The sequence below is a fragment of the Hyperoodon ampullatus genome, assembly GCF_949752795.1.
Source record: "Hyperoodon ampullatus genome assembly, chromosome: 10".
NCBI classification, from domain to species: Eukaryota; Metazoa; Chordata; class Mammalia; order Artiodactyla; family Ziphiidae; genus Hyperoodon; species Hyperoodon ampullatus.
The window spans coordinates 13,382,572-13,409,220 of NC_136923.1; the positions used below are offsets into that span (position 1 = coordinate 13,382,572).

The 26,649-nt window shown below is 40.1% G+C and overlaps 1 protein-coding gene across 2 annotated transcripts; it reads left to right on the plus strand.

The window, feature by feature from the left end:
- Window positions 1-9: 9 nt before the first annotated feature.
- On the plus strand, window positions 10-25,997 carry CRBN (cereblon; the record flags this gene model as incomplete). 2 transcript variants are annotated; one of them, XM_079712383.1, is made up of 11 exons in its annotated part: window positions 10-76; window positions 3,564-3,676; window positions 5,789-5,991; window positions 6,835-6,984; window positions 13,158-13,317; window positions 20,650-20,712; window positions 21,821-21,905; window positions 22,589-22,704; window positions 23,286-23,350; window positions 24,202-24,333; window positions 25,817-25,997. In XM_079712383.1, 11 exons carry the CDS (start codon window positions 10-12, stop codon window positions 25,995-25,997), a joined length of 1,335 nt encoding a protein of 444 aa, XP_079568509.1. The 2 variants fall into 2 exon arrangements, with proteins under 2 accessions (XP_079568509.1, XP_079568510.1); XM_079712384.1 differs by having other exon boundaries at window positions 3,567-3,676.
- Window positions 25,998-26,649: the final 652 nt, after the last annotated feature.

The following is a 26,649-nucleotide window of genomic DNA, read 5'->3' on the forward strand; positions in this document are numbered from 1 at the left end:
TAAACAGACATGGCCGGCGAGGGAGATCCGCAGGACGCTGCGAACAACATGGGCAATCACTTGCCGCTCCTGCCCGGTAACTGCCCGGGCCCGGTCCCTGGCGGCGGGAGGGGGCGAGGCCCGAGCCGTGAGCGGTACGGCGGGGCCGGGGAGGCGGGCGGGCGCTGTGGAGCCGGCGGGGCCGCGCCGGAAGCGGCCGCGCATCGGGCCGCCGGCCAGGGACCCAGTAGCGGCGCTTCTCCCAGCGGCTCGGTCCCCCGGGTTGGGGACGAGGGTTTGGGGGGCGGGGAGGGGGTCTCCCCCAAAAGGCAGGGATCCCATTCTCTCCATCCTCCGTGTGCCCAGAACTTGGCTCCCAGGAAATGGTCTGAAACTGGGTCGGGGGAAGAGAGGGGGACTGGGACAGAGCTCAGTAGCCCAGACTTTTCCTCGACTTCTTCCCTTTGATAAGGGTGACAGCTACCATGTATTAACTGTTTACCACGTCACGGGCCCTGCCATAAGCGCTTTGCATGCGTTTCTCCGTTTAATCCTCTCCACATTTCTTTTCTAATCCTGATTTGGTGGGTGAGAAATGGATTGGCATATTAGTGTGTAAGGTCACACAGTTGTAGGGCCAAGACTCCTATCCGAGTCCGTCTGCATAGCTGATGTCTCTTAACCACTTCACGGCCAAGACAGTATTTGGTCTGTTCTTAGGCACATAGTTCAAACACATGGTAGAACAAGCTTAACTAGAGATACTTAGGACTGTGATATTTTCTCTCTCTTTTATGTTTTATGAAAATTTATACTTTGGACTTACGTTGGAATACTGGGTACAAAAAAAACCTGGAATAATTGTATAGTTTTGTCGTGGAATGCTCTAGACAGGAGATGCTTTCCAAGAGGTGTATCAGCCAAACTGAGACTATTAGCTGAGTCCCTTCACTGTGTGTCAGGAAGTATGTTAGGTGTCCTGGAGATGAAAAGAGGTATGATACACAGTCTGATACCTGAGGAGGTTTATCATCTATATGAGGCTCCTGAATATATAACTAGCAGAAGGCCGTTGATTTAGGCCAGTTAAGCAAATGCTCTTACCCTCCATCAGAGGGATTGTTCAGGGCCGAAACGGATTGGGGGAAAGCCCTGTGGGGTGTACTGGAGACATCCAAAAGCCTATAACTTAGGATAGGCTTGCAGAAGATAAGGCCTGGAATCTTGCATCTCTTGCCAGTGAGACTGGGGGTTTCTTCCGTGGGTTGCAAAGAAACAGTTGTGGGTTTCAGACCTAAGAGAAGCTGTGCTTGGAGGACTAATTTGCCCACTGGGAGTGGCGTGGGTTGGAACAGGAAGAGACTGAAGGCATGCCCTCCATATAGGAGGGACCTTTTCCAGAGAAATAAATCAGGATCAGACTCAGTGGTCGATCTGGAAGCAACCTAGCTGAATTGAACTTGACTGAAGAGCTGAGCTGTTTTTTCAGAGACATCAGCCCCGCTCTCTGTGCCAAAGCCAGTGTGTCAGGGAAGATGCTGATCTGATGTTCTGTTGGCATCCGCATGGTGCTCCTGCATGAGATGAGTCATCACACTTCACCCTGGAAGCTCTGAACAGTCAGTGTGTTTTGTCAAAAAAAATTGGGTGCGAAAGGGCTCAGAGATTGTCAATACGATAATCATGCTTTTGCAAATCATACATGAGTTTTATTTGTAGAAACATTGGCTTGTCCATACATCCATGTAGCATGAATTGTTTTGAAGAGTAATCCACTTTAAATGCTAAGGAACTAGCTTAATATTTAAGATTCGAAGAATCTGTCCCAACCAAACAAAACATTAATAGATAAACAGCCAAGTGGGGGAAGTGGGTTTCTGCCCTATATATGAGAGAGACTACTTTGTGTAAGGAGATCATTTAGAGACGGAAGTTGGAACAGTTAAAATGTAAATTTTAAAATTATGAATTCTAGTCTTTAAGCTAAAATTTGACCTTTTAAACTCTGTGTAATAGAGCAATAAAGTGTCAAAATGCTTAGTGAAAGCCATGCTGTCAGAATTGTGAATGCAAGGAAGTAGATTCAGAATATTTTTGTCATCAGTTTAGATTTTTCTTTGTTATCTCTCGGTCTCTTAATGAAATTTCTTTGTGCTTAGGAAAATTTTGTATGAAGTGTTCAACCACTGAACTTTTGAATTTAAATTGAAATAATTATGTTGTTCTCTTTGACAAAGCTTTATATCTAAGGAATTTATAAGAATTGATAGATAGTCCAAGGCAATTGCCATGTTGAAAAACATTTATATTTTCTTGTCAGGGACCTAGCTGGAGGTGGTTTGATTTAAATAATGATATGCACAAAGGAAAATAACTATTTTGGAAAGACATTTTATCCATTTAGAAGTTTATTTGGGAGCTTGCTTGCTTCCTTCCTTCTTTCCTTCCTTCCTTTCTTTCTCCCCTCCTTCCTTCCTTTTCTCCCTCCCTCTCTCCTTCCTTCTTTCCTTCCTTCCCTCCTGTCTTCTCCAGAAACTCTTTAAAGTTAAACGTTTGAAAGAACTTTAGAGATTGTTCTTGTTCATGCCTGTCATTTTTCAAATGAGGGAACTAAGGTTTAATCAGGTGGGATGAATTGTCTGAGGTGTCAGAATTAGTTCCTAGCAAGGGAGAAGAGGTAAACCTCGTCTGCAGAAGAATTTCAAATCATTTATGCAGGTAGTCCCCCTTCAAGGAGGTGGAACATAATCCCTGCTCCTTAGATGTGAGTTGTCCCTAGTGATTTGCTTACAAAGAGTACAGTGTGGAAAGGAGGGGGAAAGTAGCTTTCGGGTGGAGAAATCTGACTAGCACTGCCTCATCCAGGTGATCAGGGTCAGCTTCAGTAGTTATAAGTGACATCGACAGTGTGCACCCTTGACAGGACATGGTGAACATGGCTCTTCACCTCCCTAGGCTTCCTCCCCAAAACACAAATCCTAACTGAGGGACATTCCACAAAAATGCCTGACCAGTAGTCCTCAAAACTGTCAAAGCCATCAGAAACAAGGAACGTCTGAGAGACCAGCCCAGCCCAGAGGAAGCTAAGGAGACATGACAACTAAATGTAATGTGGTGTTCTGGATGGGGTCCTGGAAGAGAAAAAGGATATTAGATAAAAACTAAGGAAATCCAAATAAAATGTGTTTAGTTAACGGTAATGTGCCAGTGCTGAATCCTTAGTTATGACAGATGCACCGCACTAATACAAGACGTTAGCTATCAGGAAATGGATGTGAGGTATGCAGGAACTCTCTATTATCTTTGCGACTTTTCTGTAAGTCTTAAACTATTCTAAAATTAAACATTGATCTAAAAAAAGTTGTTGGTGGCAGAGTCCAGCCTAGACCCCAGCCCTCGAGCTGCCTCTTCACAGTACTGTCCAGATTCCCAAGTGTGTGTGGTGTTTACAAGAACCTCTCTTTTCATGGGCCCAGAATCCTCATGAAGGAATTATGTATTTGAAAGGGAACATAGCTTTTACATGTTCATGCCTCTGTTTTTTGTTTGTTTTTCTTTTTCCTTATAATATTGTGCTTTTACAGCAGAGGATGAGGAAGAAGATGAAATTGAAATGGAAGTTGAAGACCAGGATAGCAAAGAACCCAGGAAACCAAACATCATAAATTTTGACACTAGTCTTCCGACATCACATACAGTATGTAATTTTGTAACAGATCTAGTATGATAAATACGTACATTTAACTGTAGATGGAAGTTCTTGAAAACGAATGACTGCTTTTAGCATTACTGGAAATTACCTCACACCAGAAGTTGTGGATGAGGACGTGGGCTCTTGACAGTAGATAAACAGTCTTAAACTGTAATTTTTAAGCAGTTTGATACCATGTCTATTACTAGTTGTAATTCTTTAAAGAATTGGTGCCCTTCTTACGTCTTTGCTAGTAATGGGGCTACTAAAGTACTTCTTATTCTCTGTACCACTGGGTCCCAGGGTGTGATTTAACATTCTAGCATTTTATACTTGTCATTTATGCTCTTTGGACATAGACATGTCTAGCTTAGTCAAATATCAGGTTGGCCAAAAAGTGCCTTCTGTTTTTAAGTGAAAGTAAAAGACATTTTTCATTTTCACCAAGAACTTTATTGAACAGCGTATCCACCCTGTTGTTCCACTACCTTCTGCCATTTTTTAGGCAACTTCATGATTCCATCTTCCCAAAACTTTTTATCTTTTTGAGCAAAGAACTGTTCCAAGTGCCTTTTACAGTCTTCCAGGGAATTGAAAATATTTTTCCATTAAGAGAATTTTGTAAAGACCAAAATAAATGGAAATCCGAAGGTGCAATGTCTGGTGAATACAGCAGATGAGTCAGAACTTCCCAGCCAGGCTGTAACAGTTTTTGCCTGGTCATCAAAGAAACATGCAGTCTTGCGTTATCCTGATGGAAGATTATGCATTTTCTGTTGACTAATTCCAGATGCCTTCTGCTTTCAGTTGGTCTAATTGGGAGCGTATGAATCGTTTGCTTTTCCAGAAAGAGCTCATAATAGAGGACTCCCTTCCAATCCCACCATATACACAGCATTACCTTCTTTGGATGAAAGCGGCCTTTGGTGTGGTTGGTGGTGGTTCATATCACTTGCCCCATGATCTCTTCCATCTGCATTATTGTACAGTGTCCACTTTTCATCACCTGTCACAATTTGTTTTAAAAACGGAACATTTTTGTTACATTTCAGTAGATAATCACATGAGGATATACGGTCAAGAAGGTTTTGTTCTCTTAACTTATGTGGAACCCAGACATCAGAGTGATTCACATAACTAACCAAGCTGGTGCACATGGTTTTCAGTGCTTAATTTGGATATTTTGAGAATGTCGGCTATCTCCCACATGGTATAATGTTGATTGTGTTCAATTACTGTCTCGATTTGATCGCTGTCAACTTCAACTGGTCCACCCGACCTTGGAGCATCGTCCAGCGAGAAATCTCCAGCACGAGACTTCGCAGACCACTTTTGAAACGTTCGCTCAGTCACAGCATCTTCTCCCTATGTGGCACAAATCTTTTTTTTTTGCGTTTCAGTTGCATTTTTACCTTTCTTTTTTTTTTTTTTTTTTGCGGTACGCGGGCCTCTCACTGTTGTGGCCTCTCCCGTTGCGGAGCACAGGCTCCAGACGCGCAGGCTCAGCAGCCATGGCTCACGGGCCCACCGCTCTGCGGCATGTGGGATCTTCCCGGACCGGGGCACGAACCCGTGTCCCCTGCATCGGCAGGTGGACTCTCAACCACTGCGCCACCAGGGAAGCCCTACCTTTCTTAAAAATAATAAAGCATACTGTGATGAAAATGTTGCTTTTTTTCCTTCCATCTTCAATATTTAAATGAATACACAAAAATTCACCAATTTTGATCAGTTTTTTTTTTAAATGCACGCTGATATGACAGCTGTCACGATACAGTCTGACAAAATTGTTTCGAGTGAAGTTGAAGACAACTAAGCGCTACTAGAGCCATCTTACAGAAAAAAACGAATGAACCTTTTGGCCAACCCAATATTTTGAACTTAAAAAATGCTCTTGAATTTTTATGTATGTGAGAGATTCTTCACAAGAAATTAGAAATTCTACTTTTAAGAGTCAAAAATAGATTTTCATGTGGGAGCTGATACAGCAAGTTTATTATTTAAATATTTGTAACCTCTGTGTGTGTTTCCTTATGCTGATTTGCTGTTCAGTCTGTTGAGCTTGTGTTTTTGTCCCATATCTGTAATGACACTGATCCTGTGTGTGTTCCTCTGTAGTATCTGGGCTCTGATATGGAGGAATTTCATGGCAGGACTTTGCACGATGACGACAGCTGTCCGGTGATTCCAGTTCTGCCGCAGGTGATGATGATCCTGATCCCCGGGCAGACCTTACCTCTTCAGCTTTTCAGTCCCCAAGAAGTCAGTATGGTGCGGAATTTAATTCAGAAGGACAGAACCTTTGCGGTGCTTGCATACAGGTAAAATCCTAGAGCTAACTGACTTAACACTCTCTCATGCAGTCCCAGGAGAGGTGGTTTTAAAGCCAAAACTGATTACTGTTCTGCATGCACAGGACATGGGATGAGGTTGGAAAGTAAAACATTCGGATAAAAAGTGTGAAAATGCAAGTTGGAGTATTTTGGTATGATCATTACCATCTAAATCAGGCTTCACCTTTCACACACATTTGAACTTCCTGGTACTTGAAAGGTTTTATATCATTAATATTTAATGAAAAACATTTCTAGAATCTTATTTTCAAGAACTATCTTTATTTAAAGAAAAAGAGGGCTTTACATTGTAATGTAAAGTATTACTTTTACAAAAGAGCAGCTAGTTATTTCACCGTCTCAAAATTCCTAAGCTGTCCTTTTACAGACCCGTGCTAAACTGAAGCTGAATTTCAAGTATCCCATGACAACTAGAGGAAATCGGTGGTAGAGGCAGGAAATCCATACAGGAAGGTCCCCCTCCAGCCCGGCCCCCAGTACTGTGCTGCCCATAAGCAGCAGAAAGGATGGTCTGCTGAATAAAAATAATGCTTGGTTTGGGAAGTGAGAGTTTAAACTCCTGTCAGTCCTATAGGTCATTTTCAATGACTAGCAATCTATTCTGTTCCTAATGGGCTCTAATGGTACTTCCTGAAGCCTCTTTATGTATCTCAATTCCCTGTGTGATTCTAAAATACATAAAATTAAATAGCTTTGCAATGAGAGCAGATTGCTATAAATTGTTTTCCCATGTGTATTGCTTTTGTCAACTTTGCATATCTGAAAACTAATTGTTCAAAACTGTTTCCTTTTTAAAATTTACCTTGGAAGTAATGTACAGGAAAGGGAAGCACAGTTTGGAACAACAGCAGAGATATACGCATATCGAGAAGAACAGGATTTTGGAATTGAGATTGTGAAAGTGAAAGCAATCGGAAGACAAAGATTCAAAGTCCTTGAGCTCAGGACACAGTCAGACGGGTAAGAAACACCATCTGTCTTAAAGCTCCTTGAACATCATAAAATGAAATGGTTTTCTTATATTTTTTCTGTTTTGCTGACCCTTCACATTTTGTGACTTTTAACTAGTTGTTCTTTTCCCTTTGAAAGTATAGCCTCAGGGTTTCCAACTTTGCTGTGCATCAGGTGCCCTGGGAAGTTTTTAAAACTATAGATGCTTGAGTTCCAACCTCCCCTCCCATCCCTAGAGAGCCATCAGTCTGGGAGGGTGGCCACAGCATCGTTTCTGTTGATGTCTAGGTGATTCTGATGTCCCTTTAGGTTGGGAACGGCAGTGTAAACCCTGCAGGCAGTGTCATGTGGGGGCAGGGCTTCTTTGGGGTTGAAGACCTCTCTTCAGATTGAAAAGGGTGGGAGGTCAGAGCCTGGCAAGCTGTGTGTGGCATTCCTGTGCTTGGGGAGCCATGGCGGTCAGCCTGCCGCCTGCTCCTTCTGGGCTGTGGAGGGGGGTTTACACGGAGTGCCCATCTCCACCGTGAATGTCCTCTCACCTGTAACGGGTCATATACTGAAGAAGTGACTAGGAAGCACTTGTCATCTCTGTGCCGTACACAGTTTAGAAATTCTCAGTGTGTTCTGTTTTAGCAGTTAACTATTCTGGCATGGCTCTCATAGTTAGGGTTTTTCACAAATTTAAGGAATACCTCATTTTTAAAAAGGCAGTTTACCTTTGCTCTTAAAACAAACAAACGAGCAAACCTCCCCCAAAAACCACACAGCATATTGTCCTCAACACTGCACGTTTCCTTTCATAGGAGTGGTTCTTAACTATGGTACCTAAGAATCACCAGTGAATCACCAGTGAAGTCTTAGAAACAGATTCTTGGGTCCCCCCAGCCCTAGTGAATTGGTCTCTTATCTGTAGCCACGGTTGAAAATCTTGTCAGGTCTCTGTGTTGCACAGGTAACGTCTTCCGAACACATGGACACTCAGAGGGATCTCTAAAGATTTAAAAAAGAATATGAGCTGCCTGTGGGCAGTAACTTTGTGTCTGTTCTGTTCACGTAGTGGGCATTCATAAATACTATCGAACTGTGAAAATATTGAGGGGTCAGCCACCCTTTGGAGCTTGAGAGAGCATAGAAGAAGGAGGGGTAGGGTGCCAGAGCCCTCGGGGGGGTTAGTGCTACCCCCCTGGTGACCCCCACCCAGAGCATTCGCTGCACAAACCCTCCGAGCACTGAACACAGTGTACTGTCATTGTAGGGTTGTGTGTGTCTCCCTCAAGAGGCGAGCTGCTCAGAAATGGAAATAAAAACAAAGATAAACAAATGGGACCTAATGAAACTTCAAAGCTTTTGCACAGCAAAGGAAACCATAAACAAGACCAAAAGACAACCCTCAGAATGGGAGAAAATATTTGCAAATGAAGCAACTGACAAAGGATTAATCTCCAAAATTTATAAACAGCTCATGCAGCTCAATAGCAAAAAAACAAACAACCCAATCCAAAAATGGGCAGAAGACTTAAATAGGCATTTCTCCAAAGAAGATATACAGACTGCCAACAAACACATGAAAGAATGCTCAACATCATTAATCATTAGAGAAATGCAAATCAAAACTACAATGAGATATCATCTCACACCAGTCAGAATGGCCATCATCAAGAAATCTAGAAACAATAAATGCTGGAGAGGGTGTGGAGAAAAGGGAACACTCTTGCACTGCTGGTGGGAATGTGAATTGGTACAGCCACTATGGAGAACAGTATGGAGGTTCCTTAAAAAACTAAAAATAGAACTACCATATGACCCAGCAATCCCACTACTAGGCATATACCCTGAGAAAACCATAATTCAAAAAGAGACATGTACCAAAATGTTCATTGCAGCTCTATTCACAATAGCCCGGAGCTGGAAACAACCTAAGTGTCCATCATCGGATGAATGGATAAAGAAGATGTGGCACATATATACAATGGAATATTACTCAGCCATAAAAAGAAACGAAACTGAGCTATTTGTAATGAGGTGGATAGACCTAGAGTCTGTCATACAGAGTGAAGTAAGTCAGAAAGAGAAAGACAAATACCGTATGCTAACACATATATATGGAATTTAAAAAAAAAAAAAATGTCATGAAGAACCTAGGGGTAAAACGGGAATAAAGACACAGACCTACTTGAGAATGGACTTGAGGATATGGGGAAGGGGAAGTGTAAGCTGTGACAAAGGGAAAGAGAGGCATGGACATATATACACTACCAAACGTAAGGTAGATAGATAGTGGGAAGCAGCCGCAGAGCACAGGGAGATCAGCTCGGTGCTTTGTGACCGCCTGGAGGGGTGGGATGGGGAGGGTGGGAGGGAGGGAGATGCATGAGGGAGGGGATGTGGGAACAGATGTATATGTATGACTGATTCACTTTGTTATAAAGCAGAAACTAATTAAAAAAAAAAAAAAAAAAAAAAAAAAAAAAAAAAAAAAAAAGCGAGCTGCTCAGGACAGTGGCTGAGACTTCTGTGTGTTCTGCATTTAGGACCATCAGTGTTACGTGAATGAATGAAAGAGTGTCCCCCGAGGGCTCTGCATTGAGACAGCTGGCAAGCTGTTTTGTTGCTGTGGATTTTACTAACAGTTCCATTTTTAAAGTACTTGCTTAAAGTACTTCCTATCCTCATGCTTATAAAAGTTTGAGTATTTGTGAATACTGTATTCCAGAAACCATAATGGCAAATTGACTTGGGGAAAAGTATACTTCTGAGCCTGTCGACATCAGTGACTTGTGATTGTGGACAACTAGTTTGAACACAAGATGGCAATAGACCCTTAACTGTGAAAGCAAGTCAAGTGATATACCTTTGACTCTAGTAGAGATGAGCGTGAAACTGATAGGGCCAGACGGGACTGGGAAGGGGCCCATTCTCTGTAGTATCCCTGAGACCCACTAACACAGCCTCTCACAAAAGTGAGTCTGTGTTAATTTAAAAGACCTCCACGGGGTGAGAATCCTCTGTCTCCACTGTCCTTCTGGTCCTGTCACTACCTTCACTGGAAATGGTGAAACAGAAGAAACTATGGAGATAATCTAGTGGGAGCTCCTCTTTTTTCAAATAAGGAAACGAAGTGCTAGAGAGGTAAGTAATTTGCCTAAGGCCATACAACTAACAGGCACCAGCTGGCTGGTTCTACATCCCTGACTTCCAAACCAGTGCGCTTCCCACTAAACTTGAATTCCTCCATCACACGTTTGCACCTCAGGCCAGTTTCCTTTTCTTTAGTAATGCAGTACCAGGTAATAGTCATTTGTCTTCCACGTAAATGACTCTTCATATGTAAAAAGCATACTGCTACTTTTCCAGAGTGAGTCTTTATTTCTGTGGCATCTTCTGAGCACATGGAAATTTATTTGAAAAATTAATTTTAAAAAATGGAAGAGTATCATTGAATCACCGTAGGACTCTTCAGGAGTTCCTGAGTATTTCTTACATGTAGAGAGGAAGAGGAGATTAATACTCTATTTGAAATTACAAAAGAAGCTCTCTTACCTGTCATAATTGAGATGAATAATTTTTTTTTTTTTTTTTTTTTTGCGGTATGTGGGCCTCTCACTGTTGTGGCCTCTCCCGTTGTGGAGCACAGGCTCCGGACACGCAGGCTCAGCGGCCATGGCTCACGGGCCCAGCTGCTCCGCGGCATGTGGGATCTTCCCGGACCGGGGCATGAACCCGTGTCCCCTGCATCGGCAGGCGGACTCTCAACCACTGCGCCACCAGGGAAGCCCCGAGATGAATAATTTTTAGTGAAAAGGGTTAATTAAAAATAGAAGTCATAAAAATTTACATATATATATCTTAAACGTTTTATTTGAACTTAAAATATATAAATGTCCCTTCATTCATTTTATGTTTGATGGAAAGACAGGATACTTTCTTCGAATTGGGTCTGCAGATTAGAGATGGCACTAGTCTTTCTTGCATTAACAGCTTTCATTGTGCATCATGTACCTGCAGTTTATACCTGTAGTTTTTCTTCAAAGAGAGGTTCTGAAGATACTCACAAGGCTGTCTGAGCACCAGAAGCCTTGCAGATTTGTGCGCTTTTTTTCTTACCATTAGAATTGTCTGAACCTAATTTGAAAGCATTTTTTTGGCTCAACCTAATATTCATTGAAGCAGTTTTAATTCTGTACTTATATTTTATCAGTTGCTATAATATTTATATAGCTTGTCAAACAACAGGATTCTACTGTATAGCCCAGGGAACTATATTCAGTATCCTGTGATAACCATAATGGAAAAGAATATGAAAAAGAATATACACACACACACACAGACGTGCACACACACACACACACACATATGTGTGTGTGTGTGCGCGTCTGTGTGTGTGTGTATATAACTGAATCACTTTACATCAGAAATTAACAACATTGTAAATCAACTATACTTGAATAAAATAAAATTTAAAAGAAAACTTCCACTTCAAAAAAATATTTATGTAAATTATGCAACTGTAATCACAAAACAACTGCCATAAACAGGTCAGGAAGAAATAAAACTAGTTTATGTTACAACCAAAACTCAGCTGCTGGGAGAAGAAGCAGCTGTGTGCAGCAGACCCTGGGCGGGCTTCACAAAAGGAAGAGAGAGCAGTGCTTAAGCCTGTGAGGCAGTTCAGACAGCCTGTGTACAGACTAATGATTAATATGATCACTAAGCTGATTTTTCAGTAGCATTAATGTTTTTATCATAATAAAATCTTACATACTAGGTGGATAAAACATAATTCTTATTCAGTTACTTTTGTTTTTAATGAGCTCTGATAACATTAGAACGTAGTTTGAACATAGTCAAATTTATTTTACCGTTTTCCAGAGTCATGTAGACATAAATTTGAGCTTGCAGGAAGGAATTGAAGTTAGTGGAGTGAGTCTAATATTATCGTTAAATTAAAGCTACATATTTTCAGACACATTTAGCTATTTTCATTTAATAAATCAGAAGAAGTATCAAAGTATCATAAGTTTTTGTGGGTTGAGACAGTGGTTACAATGAAAGACCACTTTAGAATTCCTAAGCATGATTAATAGTGAAGCAGAGACTTGTAATATTTTTGTAATTATTTTGTAATATATTTGACTTCATCAGTCTGACAGTGTTTTGTTCCAGCGTTTGGATATGTTGATACCTTCTGCATTTGAAAAGGTATGCTAGGAGATAAAATGGCTCATAAGACAATGGTTCGGAGGTACAACCTTCCTCTTGGCATTAATTCATGATGAGATGTTTGCAATTATGATATTCTCAAGTAGCATTCTAGAATGATGACTTTACTGTCATGAGAGTTGAAATAATTTTTAAAGTGAAAAAATAATATGATGGATATTTTGATTCTTTGCATATTCAGGGTAAATGCTGAGGAATGAGAAAAGGAATGCACATAGAAATAAGGCTACATGTAATTCTTCAGTCTTATCTAATCTTATCCATGTAAATGGGTTCTTCATTTCTCTTCCTTTCTCTACCGACTCCTCAGGTTCGGTGATTGATGAGAAGGCATAGTTGTAAGAGTCAGGCAATGTAAGAGACGGGGCGAGGTGAGGGGCGGGGTGTCTAATCATGTCTGAGGAATTAATTTAGAAGTTATCGGGCTTCCCTGGTGGCGCAGTGGTTGGGAGTCCGCCTGCCGATGCAGGGGACGCGGGTTCGTGCCCCGGTCCGGGGGGATCCCGCATGCCGCGGAGCGGCTGGGCCCGTGGGCCATGGCCGCTGGGCCTGCGCGTCCGGAGCCTGTGCTCCGCAATGGGAGGCCGCAGCAGTGAGAGGCCTGCGTACCGCAAAAAAAAAATAATAATAGAAGTTATCAAGGTGGGCATAGGGGTTGGTTGTATATTGATTTTTTAAACTTTGTTTCATTTATAGGCTCTCTGAAATGTAAAAATCTCCATTTCCATTCCACAGTGAGATAAAAAATCTTAGGTTACCTTTGGTTTTAACTTTGGTATGATTTATGAAATATAGTATTTTTTGAAAATTTCTTGTATCATAAGAGCATTTGATGAATACGTTTAAGAAAGAAGACTGTGAAACTCTTAGTATTTAAAATTACCCATAATGTTTAGAAACTTAATAGTTGGAGTTAAGATTATCTAAAAAATGAACAACATGCCTGGTTCTCTTTATTTCAGAATCCAGCAAGCTAAAGTGCAAATTCTTCCTGAGTGTGTGTTGCCTTCAACCATGTCTGCAGTTCAGTTAGAATCCCTCAATAAGTGCCAGATAGTTCCTTCAAAACCTGTCTCATCGGAAGACCAGTGTTCATTTAAATGGTGGCAGAAATACCAGAAGGTGAGAAACTTATTTTTTATGCCTCTTCAATAAAACAAAGACAGGTCGCTTTTTTCCTGTTTAAGAAACAAACACAAACCACTCTCATGATTTCCTTCCCCAGACTCCTTCTGGACAATACTGTAGCCGCGTTTGATCATGCTGGAGCTTCTAAAAATTTCATAGGCAGCTGTTTATGTAAAAGCAGTTTGCAACAGTAGTAAAATGTTACCATACTGTGAGGTATTCCAGCTATTGTGCCTGTAAGTTATGTATTAATTCATAACTCGTGGTGTTAAGTTCTGCAGGAGTCTCTTATTAGACTGTGGTCAGATGAGATGCTGGGCTCTTGAGTCATAAAACGCTTTACCTCAGAAAAAGCGTTTGGGAGAGTGCACAGGAGTGAAGCGCGTTTGCCTCCTTCTGGACTTCTGAAAGGAAGATTTTTTTTGCTCTTTTTGTACAACACTAGTGACATCACAAAAATTGGCTTGAGACTAGGTGCTCTTTAAAAGTATTGCCTGTTGGGGCATTAATTCCTGTGTATATCCTTTAGGCTAGATCATTCTTTCTCTTAGAAAAAATACTGATGAAGCTTGTTTGTACTCATTTGTGAGATGTATCAGTTATGAGTATAAAATACCTAATATTTACGATTTCTACCTAAAGGAAAAAATCTACTAGTTCCTAAATTTAGAATCAGTTGGCTTTTTGAGATTTATCTTTTAAAAATATGGAAAGACAGTTTTCATAGTAACCTGAAAAATCCTGTGCTCATCATCCTTTACTCTTTGTCATGTACAATAGTGGTTTTTAATTTTGATGTAGATTAGCATAGGATCCTAATTGGATGTGATTAGCGTATATTATTCATAAGAGGGTCTCATACACTAGTCACTGTACCTCCACCTTTAGTGGTCTTGCAGTAGAAGTCATCCGGTTTCCAGAGAGAGCTTTGTGCAGGATGGGTGGCTGACGGGCAGCAGGCTTGTGACTGGCTTTCTGTAGGCGCCTTGGTCTCGTTATTTTGTGTTTCAGCTGACCAGTCTGTGTCATGATATACTGTGGTTTAATTCGTGTTTCTAAGGAGATTCTGATGGGAAAGTTTAATTAGACAGCTTAAAGTTTCCCAAGCTTTGACACTAAAATTTTTGAAGGTTTCAGAATATTGATACTGCCATAAGTTTACAGTAGCTTTTGTGTAGCTGTGCAATACTTGTATTTTCAGACTTGATACAGGCACTTTAAATATCCTTTTACTCTTGTTTATTTTAGCAGTAGAACAGTGGAAGGTTTTGCTGTCATAGTCATTTTCAGTGTAACTGCTGAAATAAGTGTGTGGAGGACAGCTCCGTTGGTACGTGGCTCCGTGGAGCGGCTTTGGAACGCGTGGAGTCATTTAGTGCCTAACAGTGTGTCTGGCACTGGGTGGTGCTGAGATGTGGTTCTTTGGTGGGGTAACCACATCAGGGTGTGCACCTCCACAGCCTCTCAGTATTTACACAGCTGTGTAGTTCAGTCACTGGATAAGTTTTCAGGAGGTAGGAAGTATTTTGATTTATATAATAGCTCTTCCACACCAAGATTTTTGTTAAAAACTCTTAACCGCTTATAATCTTAAGTTAACTCTTAGCACAGCTCTAAGCATAGAGTGAGAGTGATTGGAGTTAATTCCTGACTTCAGTGCTCTGGGCGACTAGTTCCGTGTTCTCTTTGCAGGTCCTTGCCATCTTAAACCTGAATGTGGGTTAGGCAGATAAAACTTTTTACATGTAATTTTTGTGTGAATTACTGATTAAACTCTTCCTATTCTGTGGTTAAAGCACCTCCACATGTTCACGTTGAATTCAGAATTAGGCCTTTGCAGCTGGGTTGTCACTGGCTCAACGACAGCAAGGAAGGACACGTGCAAAGGCCAAGGAAGCACATTTTTGTTTGGAACCAGATCTTTTGACCTTTCCCTGTTGTCTTATTTCTCCAGTAATTCTGGACTCTCAAACATTAGCCCTCAGTTATCTTCATATTCAGAGTTGCCAAGAACTAAACAGAAGGTGCTAAGGCATGAGAGAGACTATAAAAGGTTTTCAGAGATAGAAATGTCTCATCCTGTGTATTTTTCAGATCATTCAAGGGGTTCCCTTGCTTAAACTTTGGGTAGAGTTTCTTAGGTTCTGAAATTTGGATCTAGATCACTAGGCCGAGAAAAATTGCTAGCTGATCTATTTTGGACTCCAGGTGCCCTACAGTCTCTGTTCTACTTTAGAGAGACCACTTACAGCCATTCTGCCAGCATCAAAATGTGGAGTGGAGCAGCGGGAAGGGACGGCAGGTGACACCGGTGGGAACTCCACTGGCCCTGGTCCCGTCTCAGTGGGTCGTCCTATTGCACCCATAGCCAGACACTAACTTGTGTCACAGCGCTTGTCTTCAGGCAGATCTGGGGCTCGGGTCAGCCCTCTCTGCAGAGTTTATTTACATCTGACTTGTGCGTCTTTGTCTTTGTGTCTGAGAAATGGTTCACAGGGCCAGAACTGGGAGATGCTTAGTTGATTCTTAAGCCAACTCGCAGTAATCGGGTTGCCACACACTTTTCCACCAGAAAAGATACTTAAAGGGTCTAGGAGTGGAGTGTAGTCTTCCTGACATGTATTCAGTTAACCTTGAAACTGTGCGCACACCTCTCTTAACATTTGCCATTGAAAACTAAAAAATCCAAATGACAAAATTATTTACACTTCTGTTATCTTCCAATCCTGACAAGGGAACATTGGAGAAGATGCCCCTAATGATTAAGGAGTTAGGCCAGTATTATCAGGAAGCGCTCTTCCAAACCCACTTCTATCTGGAAACCTTCCTCATTCAGTGATTCGATCTTGGAAACTCATGTTTACTTATTTCCTTTCTTATCACAGTGCCTTTCTCTCTTCACTGGGTTTACTGTAGTGGGATTCCCTGAAAGAGAGGAAAGTGTTGTTTCACCTACTTGGAGCACAAAGTGAGTGTTTCTAAGTACACCCCGTGCTTGCCCAGACTATCTATCTACTTGTTCATTTGTAAAGCCCTTCTATGTTAATCAGAAAAAGAGTTGAGTATGAAGTATAAAAAATCAAATGTGGGTGGGCTTCCCTGGTGGCGCAGTGGTTAAGAATCCGCCTGCCAACGCAGGGGACACGGGTTTGAGCCCTGGTCTGGGAAGATCCCACATGCCACGGAGCAGCTAAGCCCAAGTTTCCTTATGAAAATACAGATAAATATTCTAACTTCTTTCCTTTTTCTTATGTAAAAGGATCCATACTGTCCTGCACCTTTTTCTCTCCTAAGAGTGTAGGAGATTTTTCTGTATTCGTTTTTGGAGCACTGCTTCCTTCTTTTGAAAGCTGCACAGTATTCTCTGTATGGATGCACTATAATTTATGTAACCAGTCCCCTCTGGATGACACACCTGCACTGAGTGCTGTGTACAAATGACCTTTCATACAGGTGAATATACAGGGCAGATTTTGAGAAGTGGGATTATTGGATGTCAGGGCGACTGCACTTGTAATGTTGACAGGTGTTTTCAAAGTACCTTATTAAGAAGGTTGTTCCTATCTGTGTCCTGATTGTCAGTGTTTCACCAAGGCTTTCGAGTATCCAGCTTAATTTTTGCTGATCTGATAAGTGAAATACAGTATCTTGTTGGAGGTTTAATTTGAATTTCTCTGAATATGAGTGAGGTGTGTGGCATTATGTGTTTTAGAGCAATTCATATTTCCTTTGGTTGGTATTGTCTTCATAGTCTTTGCCCTTCATTGATTGCTAGGAGTTCTTTACACATTAGGAAGCTTATCCTTTTGTCTGTGATTAATGAGTTCCAAACATTTCCTTTAGTTTGTCATTTTACTTTGTCTTTTAACTTTGTTTTTGGTGTGCTATCATACATAGTTGAATTTATCTTTTTTTTAATACTTCCATATTCTGAATCATAACTAGAAATACTTCCCTGTGCAAAGGAGTCTTCATTCTTTAAGCACAGTAAAACATGTAATCTTTTACTTCTGATTTCATTGTCTTTAATGACCAGAATGTAAGCTTTGGTCCAAGTGTAGTTGATCCTGGTATGATTTCAGCGCTCCTTTTTCCAGGTGGCTCCTGGTTGTCCTGTGACCATTTTCTGAGAGGGTCATATTTTCCCTCACTGAGATGCTGCCTTATTATAGACCAGATTCATGTTTTTTATTTTATTTTTCTTCTGCTCTGTATGCCTCACCAGGACACTGCTATAACTGTCGACAGTTTATAATTTTGTAAGTAAAACTATGACCAGTAACCTCTCACTACTCTTCTCCTTTTAAGGTTTGTTTGGCTCCTATTACTTCTTAATTTTTGCATGTGAACATTAGAATCTGTTGTTGCCTTGTTCCAGGATAATAATAGTAGCAGAAGGAGCAATGATATTTGTTGTCTATTTTTATCGTAAAGAGAAGAAAAGTCTTGGAATCGTGGCTATGTGTATTCAGGGACTTCCTCAAACCAGAGTAGTGATTTCCCTGGCATGCACCTTAAGCTTATAGTTGTCCATCTGCCATTATGAGCTTATAAGCCTCGGGATCAAGAAAAAGCTCGCCATTCCATTCCAGTTCTTATAAGCAAGTAGGATTTGATGAAGGAAGGAAGGAAACAGAAACTTGTTTCAAAAATTCAAAAGCTTGAATTATTTGGACAAATTGTTTTTATCATTTACATTGCTGATTGTGATAGGTCTTAATACAACAAACGACAACCTTTGGTCACTATGTAAACCAGTGGTAACATTTTACTATTCACACTTAGCCTTTCACATTACTCTTCCAATTTCATTGCACTTCAAAGAACCATTTAAGTGGAGTTTGACATTTTTTGAACATTCTACATTGTTGGGAGGCAAAGCCGAAGCTATAGTTATGAGGCTTAAAAATGGAAAAAATGTGATGGATTACCTCCACGTAACAGTCATTTGAAGGGCCTTTCTGCCTGGTTTCAGGAGTAAGTCCTATTCCTGGAGCGAATACTACTTCGTTGGAGAATCAGTCATTGGTCACTTTCAAGCACCTAACTTTTTGGCTAGTATTAAAATTTTCTTGAAGTATAGCCCTTTTAGGAAGTGAATCATGGTGTTGATAGACTTGAAGAATGCCCATAAATTGCTGGGACTTATCATCAGTATTACCCAGATATAAGTCGGGCCTTTCCTATTGTGCCAGGAATCTAAATGGAACTCTTAAATTTGAGGATATTGAAGTGGCTTAAATTTTGGCAGTTCAGTAAAAGCTAGCTGATCTCTTCTGGTTTACTTCTCTTCAGTTTGTACGCTTGACTTTCTAAAGGGTGTAATATTAAGGTTGTAGTACGTATATTTAATTGATTTGTAAATACAACTGTAGAATCTGTCAGGGTAATCCTGATAAAGAATTTTAGAGGCCGCTTCACGTTGAAAAGCAGGGAACAGAGACCTGAGGCTGCAGCTGGTTCACATTCACAAAGCCTGGTAGAGGCAGACCGCATGGTCATGATGCTGACCCTGATGGTGCCTTGCCCTTCATATCCTATTCACTGTATATTATAGTGAGAAGTAATGTTTATATATAAATAATTTTTTTATCTTTCTGTGGGTGTCAAATTACTTGCTTTTGTATCACAAAAGTGATCATTTTGATGTTTAAAGTACATATTAGTGACTGAATTCAGAGTGTGTCAGTCATCAAACTGAAAGTTCATTGGATCTTTGTCATTTTGTAATGCTAAGTACCCCTCTAGAAAGTAAGCTTCTCCCCACTAAAATGTAAGCTCCACAGGGCAATGAGTTTATTCTTTTGCTGACACCAAATGCATAAAAATGTCAGGTACATCCTAGGTGCTCAAAATATTTGTTGAATAAGTAACGGTTGGAGTCAGACCCCCTGAATGCACATCCTAGCCAATCCCTATTTACCAGCTGTGACCTTGAGCAAGCATCCTTCCGTGCCTGTTTCCTTACCTTTAAATTGGGGTGATAATACTGCCAATCTTATCAAAATCTTTTAAGACATGTAAAGTGGTTGCCATTACTATTACTGAATATTCAGTTACCTGATGGGCTGTTAGCATTTTTATTCTGTAACTGGACTCTGACAAAAATTCTTTTTAGCGTTAGGTTTTGGTCTGACTCCTCAGGCTTAAATCACTACCTGAGCATGTGCTCAGAGGCCAGGCCCCAGACCATCTTTGGGTAGCTTCACACATAAGAATTATATTGAGCCCCAAATTCTTCTTTAATAAGAATCCATTGGTTTGAGCTGTAGCCCACGAGCCTTTGAGGGCAAGTCTGTCCTCATCCACGTAGCAGTTTGATTTATTCGTAAGCAAGTATCACATCCTCTTGAGAGGCAGCTCCAAACCACACACCCCTAGTGTGAACTCTAGACCTTATCTTCAGCATCCGGGCCCCTGACGGTGAAAGTTCCCATTTGTGACCGTCACAGAAGAGCAACATTACTGCCTCATCTTAGTGCCTAGTCTTCTTCTAATAGCGCTAGAGTAAGACTGTGGGGGGGGAGTAGGGGTGAGCTCTGCAGTGCGTTGGTTAGTGTACGACCACCAGCTAAGACCCCAAGTCCTCTCTGCATGTGCCGTGTACCCACGTTCCCCATCTCGCACCCACTCACTTGGTCCTGCAGGTGCAAGCGTAGGGTTTCCCTTTTATTTTGTTAAAGGTTATCTTGCCTTTCTTGTTCCTCTGATAGTTCTTCCTGGTCTCTCATACCCCTTTCCCACCCAGTTCCACGTGTCGTGCCCTCTGTCAATTGACAGCTTGTGTACAGAATTACAAGCATGTGTGTGTACATATGTAGGTTTTGTTTTGTTTATTAAGAGAATGGGATCGTTCTTTATATTGTATACATTCTTTGGTGTCAAAGTATTCTATTGTATTTAACTATTGTTGAGAGATGGTTAGGTTGCTTACAACTGCAGTGCATCCTTTCAATCCTGTTTTCGTGTCCTGTAGAACACTTCCCTTTCCAGATTTTCTTGGTGGTTTTTACACATCTGTTCTTTCAGATGAACTTTATACTTGTAAGTTCCAATCTCAGTGGTATTGCATTGAATATATACTCTGAGGACAGACATCTTAATTATTGGGTCTTTGCAACATTGAACAGCTGCAGGAATTCAAAAACATCATTGTCAAATATAAATAGATAATCGTCTATTATGGGATTATCTGCAAGCTTTTCCATCTTTTTGAAATTAGAAAGTCTTCCTGGGCCAAGATCATTTTTTAAATGTGTTTCTTTCTACTATAAGATCTTGATTCTGTGGTATTTTTTAAGTGACTTTTTTTTTTTCTGTTTTCAGAGAAAGTTTCATTGTGCAAATTTGACTTCATGGCCTCGCTGGCTGTATTCCTTATATGATGCTGTAAGTAACTTACCTTGAACTTTGTGCTCCTGGGGGAAGCCATGGCATAATCAAGGGTCATTAGAACAAAATAGGCTTTCATACCCAGTGGGGTTTAATTTTTGGAACTAATGCCATTCATTACATTTAAGTGGAACAGGCAGGAATCATACTGCTGGATAGACTTGCAGCTTCAGGACAAGATATTGAGGCATTTTAGGGTTTATTAAGTATTTGAAATTTTGCTGAGTCAAGGGCTGGTTACATTTAGGAAAAATAAAGAATCCTTCAACAATGTTTTGGTTTTTTCCTAAACAAGTGTATTAACTTTAATCAATTTCCTGATCCCTAGTGTACTAACTGATGTATCCACCAATGTTTTTTTTCAGATTTTTTTATTAGGCAACTTGAAAAATTCATCAAGAGACTAACTGGAATAGTTCAGAGAATCTGGCTTTTAGACACAAAGACTGTGTTCAAAGCCTGATTTCTGTTACTTTTCCTGTGGTGTGGGGCAAAACTTGATTATCTATAAAATGGGGATAATGGTAGTTATTGTCTTTGGGATGTCGTAGACATTCAACAAATGTTAGCCTTTCGCTTAGGGAATCGGCCCGCCCACAGATATGGAGCCCTGGGCAAACTAAACCCATAGGTTGTTAGCACTTCCCACATGGGCAACACTAAAGGAAACTACAGTTCCGTCTGCCCTTCAGCAGCTTTTGAGCCATTACAAACACACAATAGACAAGAGTGGTTTTTGCGTCCACTGGTGAAAACACAGTGAGCATCTTATGTAGTAAGTGCCAAGGAAGGTGTGTAGATAGCAAGTGTGGGTGCAGCTTACAGGGACCGACAGAAAAGGCTTCCTAGAAAAGGGAAGAGGAGGCCTCGGAGATAGCCAGAGCGTGGGAGGAGAGGCCTGGAAAGCCAGCCTAGTGCTGTGCAAAGCTGGGTCTTCCATCATATCTGCCTAGGAAAACAGACACATTTAAACTCGGAATTTCACTAGGTAGTGATGACTTAAATTGCTGCTAATATATTAGGTTTATTGAGTTGACAAGCTGCTGGTAAAGTGCAAAAAGTCTGTGAACCTTATTATGGCTACTTTTGTTTCAAACAAAACAAGGAAACCTTAATGGAGAGAATCAAGAGACAGCTACACGAATGGGATGAAAATCTGAAAGAGGATTCTCTTCCTTCAAATCCAATAGGTATGAAAAAGCAGTTTCCTTCCTGTGACCTGTGATGCCTTACTGAAAGAAATTTTTTTGTATGTTTTCTGTTTAATGAAAATGAAACAAAATTTTTTTAAATTAGTATTCTGAAAAGCATACCCACTTCTTTTGCTTTGAGCAATTACAAACAAATTATTTTTTAGTTAATAGTAGCAAAGGTCTTCAATTCTCTGAGCACTCCTGTTTTAGGCAAGGTTTTCATAAAAAGTTCAAGTTGCAATAAATGGTTTGCATCCAAAAACACCAAGTGTAAATACTCTCCTTTCCCTGGTCTTCAAGGTGCCACTGAAAGTGACTGCATTACCAGTACTTATTATTACCTTACTTACACATCTGTCAATTAGGTCGTTTAGCTATTCTTCTAGTCTCGTAGCAAATAAGTGACTTATCCTAACATGGGTTTGATTTCATGTTTAATTTAAAAGATTACATTTACAAAAACAAGTATGGGAAAAGAAGTTACATTGTAGAACCTCCTAAGAGTATATATACTTGAGAGCTGGTATACTGCAGTACTGTTTATAATTGTGTGCAATGTGTTCTTTGGGAACCCTGTAGAGAAGAGTTTATTTCAAAAGGATGTTACCGTGTTCATAAGCTATCCTGATACTTAACGCCTTCCTAAGTTTAAAGCTTGAAAAACCCACCATGTCTTTAAGATTTTTCTTACAGAGTAGCTGCTTGTCTTCCTATTGATGATGTATTAAGAATTCAGCTCCTTAAAATTGGTAGTGCGATCCAACGACTTCGCTGTGAACTAGACATTATGAATAAAGTGAGTAAAGTGAATATGTTTGGATGCCCACGTTCAGTCAGTCTAGAGAGCGAGGGGGCACTGTTAGGAGAACAGAACTACGTGTAGGGTCCATTCATGTGGTCATGGAATTAGAGAACTAGTTGTTGTCCGTCATGGTTTGCATTAAAAATATTTTAAAGGATTATTTTATATATATATTTCATTTGGGATCATAAGACAGAAACTTGAATTGTTTTGCATTCCTCATAGATAACCTTTATGTGATCTTCATTCAGACTTTGAACACTTGATTTCTACATGAACCATGTATGGTTTTATATATATATATATAACATGAACCATGTATGGTTTTATATATATATATTTTATATATATATATATATATATATATATATATATATATATATACATGTCACTATTTCTCTATCCTAGAAGGTCATAAGTTTTGTGAGTGAATATGTGTTAGATCTCAGATTGTGTTTTTCTTGTCCCATCTTTAAAACTATGTTGTTGAATGGTTTGGAAGGAAAATATGATAATCAGAGGGATCAACACCTTGGGAGCATTTTCCCCACTAATTTTCTCTTAAATTTTTTTAGTGCACGTCTCTTTGCTGTAAACAATGTCAAGAAACAGAAATAACAACCAAAAATGAAATATTCAGGTGAGATCTTTATTACATTTTTTTTTAGTATAGGTCTGAATACGTTTTCCCAACTGCTATAATAGAATTACAGGCAAGACCGTATTTCCGTTCTCCATATATTTCCCTCCATTAAATTACTACAAATACTCAGCAAATGGAATAGGGGGGAATTAACTCCACGTTGGGTAAGACAGTCTTCCTGATTGGGTACCCAGAACAACAGTGGGGGTATGAGGTAAACGATTTTTCATAGGTAATGAGCATGGTGAATGAAGTAAAACAGCTGAGCAGTTCTCTTGTCCCCCCACCCTCCACCTTCCTTGTTGAAAATCTGTCAATTAGAGGATATCTTCTTAGTGCTTAAGGACCTATACGTACCATGATATTTCACTCAAATATCAGTTTCACCACATAGCGTCAAAGATAAAGGAGGACATGCTTGAACATGTACTGATGTTGTGTGATAGTGTTTGTTTGAAAATTATTTTCTGACAAAGTCATTATGAATCAAAAAGGGAAGAACTGCTGTTTGCAGAGTACTCAGATGCCCAAGTGGAAACTTTTCATTGGATTTTTGCCCTCTCGGGCTCCTTTAGGGGAAAGTTGAGTCCATACATTTGACAGTGTATATCTTGAGGAAGATTTTAAAAACTAGCAGTATTTTCCTTTTTGTCATCATGGAAAACATTTATACCAAATGAAACTGGGCTGACTGCCACTCTTATTGTTAGTTTTAACTAAAAGGTTCAAAACTACAGCTCTTAGAACCTTGTTTCTTGGTGAACTTTTAAAGTATGTTATTTACTACCCCCACCCCACCCCACCCCATTTTGACTTGACTTATCCTCTGTGCTGATTCTCTGTTTTAGTTTATCCTTATGTGGGCCGATGGCAGCTTATGTGAATCCTCACGGATACGTGCATGAGACGCTTACCGTGTATAAGGCTTGCAACTTGAATCTGATCGGCCGGCCTTCTACAGAGCACAGCTGGTTTCCTGGGTAATGTGGTGGTGGTCACTTTTTTTTGGTTTTGCCTTAATTGGGAAGAAAAACCCAGAGTCCTAAGCAGAGCTGCTAGAATTATAATCAGAAGTAGACAATGAAGTGAATAATTCTATTTAAATGTTCATTTCATGAATGGCTAGAAAAAGGTCTTCTCGCACAGTCTCACTGAATGTAATGTTAGGGAGAAAGAAGGTGGCCAACTGCACTTCTCAGATTAACTATACACTTACTTAATCAATCCACACTCATTTTCCTGTCAGCTCAATCTGAAAATCAACTGTTGTATGACCCAGTAAAACTACATTTGACCCTTAAACAACAGTGGGTTTGAACTGTTTGCATCCACATAGACGCAGATATGTTTCACTAGTAAAATACTACAGTAAATACTACAGTACTCCGTGGTCTGCAGTTGGTTGAATCGTTGGATGTAGAGGAACCGCAGATATGAGGGCCAACTGTAAATTACAGGTGGATTTAACCGATTTAACCCCTGTGTTGATTGAGGGTCCACTGTGTATCTGTATCATATTCTGTACTAGAGAATGTTACCCAAGCAGTGATTGAAACATGCAGAAACCACGCTTGCTTTTTTTTTTTTGCTTTAGCCCAGTGCCCTTCAGAGTATGACTGTGGGACCAAAAGCACCACCTGTTCGATTCCTTGAGCCATATTATCTTCAAGACCCCCTATTATTTGTCCAAATACTGGCTCAGCCTTTTTACTTTGAAAGAGGCAAGCTGAGTAGAGATTAGTGCTTATACTTACTCTTCTGGACCTAGAACCGTATCACTTGGATTGTCCAGTCTTATTTGATATCCTTCTTAAAAGGACTAAAACTAGAATTAATGTGTTAACATAAATACTAAATGGGGGATATATCCAGGGGAAAAAGTACCATTACATGGTTTGGGCTTTTGGTTTGTTTGGGTTTTCTTTCTGTAATGCCATGGCTTGTATTTTTGGATGAATTACCTGACAAATCATTCTCATTTTAGAAGAGTAGTCCTGAAATCTTTCATACGTGAGAAAAACACCTCCCCCATCCCCAGTTTTAACTCACACAAAAGTGCATATTTCTACAGGTAGTTGCTGTTTTCTAACTTGAGTGCAATACAAAACAAAGAAAATGCAGATGCAATTTAGAGTGTGGTCCTGGCAACCAGCAATTTGTATAAATACACCTGTATTAATAAGATTATTATTTTTTCTTTCTTGGCATTGGAGAAAAAAATTTTAAGCACAGCTTAAGAGCACAATCAATAATATATAAAGACTGACGCATTACCATGATGAACCATACAAACTAGAAAATCTTTTTGTGAGGTTTGTTTCAGGAAACTGTATAAATCCAAACTCAGAGTATTCCTTCTTCCCATCCTTAGAATTTGGCTCTAAGATCTGTCTTCCCAACAGGTTTATACGGTGATAGGCTGGGATACACAGCCTTAGCTGATACCTTTCCTTAATTTTATAGGTTCGCCTGGACCATTGCCCAGTGCAGGATCTGTGCAAGTCATATTGGATGGAAATTTACAGCAATCAAAAAAGACATGTCACCTCAAAAATTCTGGGGTTTGACTCGATCTGCTCTGCTGCCCACGATCCCAGACACTGAAGAGGACATAAGCCCAGACAAAATAATACTCTGCTTATAAACGAATACGGTAGGGATAAGGTTCCTTCCTTATTAGCAAAATCGGTATTCTAACATCAGGTCTGCTTTGGAGATTACTACTTTTGATGCATACCGAAGTAAAAAGCGACATTACATGGAAGGTTGCAGTTTCCTTAGTCAAACAACAGTATTTGAAGATTAGACTAAAATATACTATTGAAGAGGATGAAAAGCAGTCTAGAGTACTTGGTTTCGGGAGTTACCTACTTTAGGAGCTTGGTGCTCGTATTCTGTGGGATCTGATAGGACATGAAGACATCTGTGAAACAAACTGGTGAGAGTATTTCCTGCAAAACATACCTGAAAGTCCTATAAATTCTTATAATGTGAGGGTTCCTCATTTGATCCTGATCCATGGAACAGAATGGCACGTTTGTATCAGTGCTCCAAACGGCAGAAGTTTCCAAAAGCTAGGGTGCCAAGCACTAGTACTGTTCCTTTTTGAAAGAGGCAAAGCAGTGTATTATTTTAAAAGGGCTTTGTTCTTTCTGATTTTCTTTAATACTTTCAAAATTTACAAATCAGTATCTCAGAGAAACTAAAGAGTTACATAATACACAGTTTGAGCCCCAACATGTTTGTTTCTTAGTGAAAAGAGTATTTGTGTATTTGCTCAGTGTTTGGTTATTCTG